The sequence below is a fragment of the Myotis davidii genome, unplaced genomic scaffold (genome assembly GCF_000327345.1).
Source record: "Myotis davidii unplaced genomic scaffold, ASM32734v1 scaffold161, whole genome shotgun sequence".
Lineage (NCBI taxonomy): Eukaryota > Metazoa > Chordata > Mammalia > Chiroptera > Vespertilionidae > Myotis > Myotis davidii.
Genome location: NW_006291567.1, coordinates 916,917 through 923,630, shown reverse-complemented (window position 1 = coordinate 923,630; position 6,714 = coordinate 916,917). Strand labels below are relative to the sequence as shown.

At 42.4% G+C, this 6,714-nt stretch overlaps 1 protein-coding gene across 6 annotated transcripts in view; it reads right to left on the bottom strand.

Annotated features, from left to right (window-relative positions):
• Positions 1-1,275: 1,275 nt before the first annotated feature.
• The window catches only part of SH3KBP1 (SH3-domain kinase binding protein 1), a 241,804-nt gene continuing 236,365 nt past the window's right edge, over positions 1,276-6,714 (bottom strand). For all 6 annotated transcript variants that reach the window (XM_015564877.1, XM_006765116.2, XM_015564876.1 and 3 more), the window contains 3 exons: positions 5,589-5,860; positions 3,718-3,781; positions 1,276-2,744 (listed from right to left, as the gene is read on the bottom strand). In XM_015564877.1, coding sequence (XP_015420363.1) covers positions 2,703-2,744; positions 3,718-3,781; positions 5,589-5,860 — 378 coding nt within the window. In that variant the 3' untranslated portion in view covers positions 1,276-2,702. The remainder of the gene's footprint in view (positions 2,745-3,717; positions 3,782-5,588; positions 5,861-6,714) is intronic.

Sequence of the window (6,714 nt, the reverse complement as noted above, 5' to 3'; positions counted from 1 at the left end):
CTGGAGCACATTATATTTAAAAAGAGGCTTTACACAATTATTTGAATAACAATCATTTAATTATTTTTACTCTAAAAATTAGATCTTACTAGAAATTTCTGTTTAAATCTGAGTGTAAAATTTAACACCTTAAAAACAGAATTCACAGCCACATATTTTAATGTATTATTTCTGTTCACTTGAGAGAGAAGGTGGGCACTATAGTCCATGTCCTCTGAAGGCATTTCTATGAGAATAATCAAATTGTGTAAAATGGAGAAAAATGGTTTAAATTCCAAGAAATCATCCCTCTTGGGCCAGGACAACTTTAACCAAAAATATTTTCACAAAATTTAATTTTAATCATCTTCTTTACAAAGCACAATACTTACGACTTTTCTAAATACAACTTTAGAAAATGAAGCAAAAAATAATTTCCATTAGATGCTGGTGGAGTCCATGCTGAACACACAAGAATTTTTTCAAAAGTGATACTTCCAAGCTTCTTAATGTTTTTTGTTGGGTCCATTTTGTAAAGAGTGAAAATGGTGGCTGTTAGGACAGTGGCTCATCCAGTTTCATGATGTAGAATCCTCTTGCTGGTTAGCCCAAGGGTCATTAATGAAGCTGGATATGCCAACTTCTTCTAGAATCACGTCTCTCTCTGCTTATACAAAGAAAGCCAGTGGCATCTATGAGGGGAAAATGACAGCCCTCTACATTCAGGTTTCCAGTGCCCCATGAGGACACTCCAACTACTCAATGTAGTTATTAACAATCTTACTCTGTGTACACATCATATAAAACTACATCATTAGGGATTTTCATGATGAGTACATGAGAAATCCAAACATGAAAGAATCCAAGCCTCATTCTTATATTAGGTGGTAGGAAATCTCTGAAGGCTTCAAGTTTAACACAAATGCTTAGAACAGTCAAGGAGTACAGGAATGTTTTATGCTGCTCTTGGGAAACTTGGCATTCATGGTCCCAAGCACATTGAGAGCAAGGCTGCTAAAAACACATGGGAATGAAGGTTGGGAGGTTTCTTTGCTTACACACTTATCTTCCCTTAACTCACTTTCTTAACCCTGGCAGACCAGGTGTCCAGGTTCTGTAAATACTCTGGGGCAAGTAGCAGCCTCAAGCAGCAAGGATGAGTATGTAGGCAAGAGGAAGGCGGGGAAAGAGAGAAAGGAAGATACTTTTATTTGTAATACTTTCGATGATCAATAACATGTGATGATTTTTTTGCATCACTTCTTCAGTGTTATCAATTCTCATTCATTCTGGTTGTGAAGATCAATTAATGTTTATTATTTTTACTCTAAAACCCAGGAAATAGACAAAGCAGCTTTTTAGAAACACAAAAAACATCTTCAGGTACCATTAAGGGACCACCACCCCCAACCCCCAAACAATTTTGCTATACAGTATGTCCCCTTATTTTCAGCTAAAGATGAGAAAGCAGTCACACAGACTAAGGCTGAACTGTTTTGTTACAAAGATAAAGCAGACAAGCAAACACGTTTCCTTGGGAGGGAAAAAGCAATTCAAAAAATGCCAGAAAGAATCAATGGCTACACTTTAACAAGAGCCCCCACCTCCCATTCCCTTGCACTTAAGGAAGGGGTTACAAGAGATGGAGGCATATGACATTATGTGAGTACAGCTGAAACAATAACACACACAGATAACCAGTGCAGGAAATAATACAACTTCCCTCCCTCGTTTTTATTTGCATTTTACTTTTATTTATTTTTGCTTTAATAATGCATATTCTGTTCACGCAAAAGGTGCAAAGGACAGGAGGCAAGGGTTTAACTTAGCTGATGAAAAATCAAGCAGGGGTGACATTTCTAGTTTCATGAACAACCTAAAACTAGGAGAACTTAACAATTGCAGCTGGTACCACAGAGCACGCCCAACTTCACAGCTGTCTCCTCTTAGGACCTTTGGCTAGGGGAGAGAAGCTTTGAAGACAGTAGTCTCTAGTGGACTTTGATAAGTGGCTAAAAAAAATTTTGTTTTAAATCATGGTAGCTGCATCACAAAAGTTCCAATCAAGAGGGTGGTAAAAAGAAGGCACAGATCATTGCAAATACCAGATTTTCTCTTTCTCCTTTTGTAAATATACCATCACATATAAGCTAAAATTGATCTCAGGGTGGTGGGGTTTGCTGGCAGGAGAAGGGACGGGTTGGACCTAAAATTGCATATGTAATAGACTCCTAGAGGGGACACAAAGCAAGGCAGCTTTCCGCCTGCAGCAAAAGAAAGGGATGCTTGCTCTGGACTATGTGTAATACAAATACTGGGGGAATCTGTGACAAAACACGATTAAAAAATCATAAAATTATAAAGCTTGTAAACGAATAATCTGAAATTACATTTTATTAATGGAAAATATCATCAAAATAGTACCACTATGGACTAAACTGCCTGAGTTTTCATTTCGCATGAGATCTCATAGTAAAAAAGCCTTTAGCACAATTTGCTCTGTTTAAGTCACAACCAGTGCCAGACCCAGGACTATACCATGGGGAAGAGTCTCCTCTTGGATGGAATTTGTGTTGTGCTATCAAGATTTTTGTGCTAATCTTTCAAACTGGGACATATTGAGGCAAATCTTTAATCTTTTGGCACAAGGTTATTTTGGCTGGGGCGGAAAATTTGAGTCTTGGACTCAGGATGAATAATGCGACATTTCATTGATCAAGTATTCATTTTGATTGAAGAGCTTTCTTTATGTCATTAACTTCCATCTATAAAAGAAAAAGAAGAGCCAACAAAATCATAATGAATTTATAATGAATTGGCTGGTTTGATAGAAGCTTAAAGATAATCACCCTGGTTGATTGAAAGAAAATAATCAACCTGATGAGCTTAAAGGCAAAATGGGTAAAATGACATCTGAATGAAGAGTTGATAATAATGCCAGAAATGCACAAACCTATGGAACAGGCATGCAGATGAGATGCGCTAGGAAATAGTGGATGTTTTAATTCTCAGGCTACCAGCATCCACAATTTGTCAAAAGTAATAACTGTTCTAGTTTCCTGGCCAGCGGGTGGGGCAGGCTGTCCTGACCTGCGGGACCACCTGGCAGTGTTGGAAGGTAGCAGTGGTTGGGCCCAGGGTGGTATCTGTCAGCATTTCCAAAGTGATGACAAGCAGTTACCTATCTTTCTTTAAGCAGCATGGGTCCTAATCACCATTGGATGAAAGCTGAAAGTCTTCCTTTGGCCATTTGGTAACAGCTGAGTTGGATCTGAGTGGTACAAGGCTCTGACACTCTGATGGTACTGACATAACCATCAGTGAGAAGTAAAAAGATAAAGAGCAAGCGCCAAGTGTGGGCAACTGTGGTTCTTGGAATCCCAACGACCACATAACAAAAGCCAACTGGCCATGGGGTCTCCCCAATGCCATGCCCTCTGGCCATTACTACAGTGAGGCCTCTGGAAACCAGGGGAAACTTTTCACCGAGGACATGTTTCAGGTAAATTCCAAGTGAAAAACCCAATTGGGGGTACAGTTACTAATGTCTTCCTTCCCCAAGCTTCCTGGATCCTAGGAAAGGATGCAAAGTGAGTCTATAAAATTCTAAGAAAATTGCCATAGGAAGTATGCCTAAATCTGCAGAGAAGTAACAATCATTTATTTTCAAAATAAAGCCCTGATGCCTCCCCTACCCCCAACTGAGCCTCTCGTGAGGCAGGACCCCAAGGGACCCACCTGCAGTCGAAGCCGGATTTTTTTCTCTTCATCCAACTCTGACAGTAACTGCTTAATCTCTCGTCTGAAAAGCAAACAACAATGAAATTAAACAAAAGTCCAGACTTTCCCAATAAGAGATAAGAAGCCTCCTCTCACTACAAAATCATTCTGACTCTTTTGCAAGGAAAATGTGGACAGAACATTGTCTTCTTTGCATTGTTATTGCTTAAAATTTATCAGAGACAGAAAGAGTTGCCATTATTTCTGGGCTCCCAAAATATGTAGACATCAAATAGCAGGTCTGACATGATCTTTAAGATCCCTCAGTTGAAGCTTCTCCTAAAAGATGACGGGGGAAACTGAGGCCTAGCGAGATGGCCAACTTGTTCAGTGACTAGGCTCCAGGTATCCAGGTTCATATTCTGTTGTCTTTCCTCTCTGCCATCTTGACTGGAAACTATCCCTTCATTATAGATTACTGGTTTTCAAATGTACTTACATAATCATTTTCATTGTAGATATTTTTTACAATTCCATACCTTCTGACTTCTAACCCTTTGACTATTTTTTGTCACTGCATATGGCACAGGGTAATATTTATGTGTGCTAGCTATTTTCGCTTACAGATCTTTCTCCCCATCGAAGTGTTCCTTGAAGATGAACGGTGGGGAGAGAGCATGTGTGGGGGCATGCATGGAGGGAGCCCCTGAGTCTCAGGAGAGCAACTTGCTCAGTATAAAGTCTTGGGTTCAAAGATTCCCTATGTCTTTTCATACATGACAGCCCCTAAATGGAAACTAATTACTATAATGGGCAGCTAACTGAAATAATTGAAATTTTTCTGATGCTAAAGGAAAAGTTGGCTGTTGGGCTGATTAAGAAGTGGTACAGTTGGAATACTATGCTGCTCTCAAAAGGAAGGAACTCTTACCATTTGCAACGGCATGGATGGAACTGGAGAGCATTATGCTAAGTGAAATAAGCCAGTCAATGAAGGAAAAATACCACATGATCTCACTCATTCATGGATAATTGAGACCATTATAAACTTTTGAACAGTTTCAGTGGTTGGGAATCGACCTATGAACCAGGAGGGCACGGTTTGGTTCCATTCCCTGTCAAGTTACATGCCTGGGTTGTGGGCTCGATCCCCAGTAGGGGGCGAGCAGGAGGCAGCGGATCAATGGTGTTTCTCTCTCTCTCTCCCTTCCTCTCTGAAATCAATAAAATATATGTTTTTTTAAAAGGTGGTACACGTGCATACTGTATTTTATGGGGATTTTAAGATCTTTCCTTGCCCTGGCCAGATGAAGGAAATTGGTTGGAGTGTCATCCTGTATACCAAAAGGTTTTGGGTTTGATTCCTGTTCAGTGCACATAGCCAGGTTGTGGGCTGGATTCCCAGTCAGGGCACGTATGGTAGGCAACTGATTGGTGTTTCCCTCACACATTGATGTTTCTTTCTCTCCCTTCCTATCTTTCTCTCAAAAAAAAAATCAGTAAAAACATACTTGGGTGAGGATTAAAAGCAATAACAATGCAAAAGAGGTGTTCCTCTTTCACTTGGTCCCCAAAATATATATAGGGTATCCCAAAAAACAAAAAAGATCTTTCCTTTCAGCAGCTGAAAGGAAAGCATGTAAGTCATTGTAACTGCCCCTTCCCCATTAACACATCAGCCAACTGATACCCTTCCTACATGCAGCAGGCCAAGCTGAGCTCTGTGAAGTCTCTTGAGTTCATACCCACTTCCACCTCCTGCTGCCACTGCCATCACAGGGAGGCTGGCCCACCTTCCAGGGCAGGCTGAGACCCAGGCTTGCAGACTAGGCCCTGGCCCAGCAGAGAGTGACCCAGAGGGAGAAGAAGAAGGGGCCCCAGATACTCACTTCTGCTGGTCCTTCATGGTCTCGATGATGCTCCTCAGTTCTCGGACCTGTGTCCTTAGCTCCTCCAAGGCCGCCTGGCTGATGGCCACAGGCTCCATCTTTGGTTTCCCTTCCGTGCCAAACAGAGATGGGGAGTTGGCTCTGTGTCCGGCTGTTCCCAAAGAGGACGACAGGGGGGCGGGTACCACCGTGGACAGAGTGGCTGGTCCACCACCACCACCTGCAGCCATGGTCCCTGGCTTGGGTGGCAGGGGTGCTTTGTTGTCAGACACCTGTGGCAAGGGATGGCAGAGAGGCTTCAGGCTAGAGATTCATGTTTAGCAACCCCCTATCTACATCACCACCCATGCCTCCCACCACATCTTCCTCACTCATTCTTTCACCTACAAGCCCCAAGGGCCTACTTGGTATAGGCATTCCCCATAGAAGTGTCTTTTCTTGTATGTTTTACATTGGATCACCTTTCTGGCCAGGCAGTTCCTATTTGTTTAATGTACACATCCAGAGTCGCACCTCCTTGCTAGGCTCCGAAAACTGAGTGATCAAAACATTTTCCTGGCCCTCAAGGACTCAGTGAGGTGTAGACAGACAGACCAACCAACACCCTGCAGATTAGAGGGAAGTCTGTACACAGGAGGGAAGCACAGAGAGCTGCAGAAGTACGTCTAGTGGGCAGAGCCGACAACTGAAAGAGTGAGCTGGGCCAGAGAAACTGCCAGAGGAATAGAATGCCATGGGGGTGAACAGCACAGAAGTAGAAAAGAAGCTCAATGATGGAAGCTGGGGACTTCCCAAATTGAAAAGGTGGGAAGAAAAGGTAAAGCCCTTGAGGACTAGGACAGAGTGGTGAGAGGGGACAAAGCCAGACCGGAAGAGGAGCCTGGGTTATGTAAGTCCCCTATAAGAGTTTCCAGAAAGAAAAAAAAATGGTTGGATAAGTGGGTCAAGGGTGCTAAGAGGAAAACTGGGGGAGCCCACTTGCTGGAGAAAGGGAGATTGAAACCTGATCAAGGCAGTCAGTGCCTGACACGGGTGAGGGGTGTGACTTGCAAGTTTAGAACACTTTCCAAAAACTTGGCAGAGGAAGGAAAATGGGATACAGTGTTCACGGAGAAGCCACAGGAGG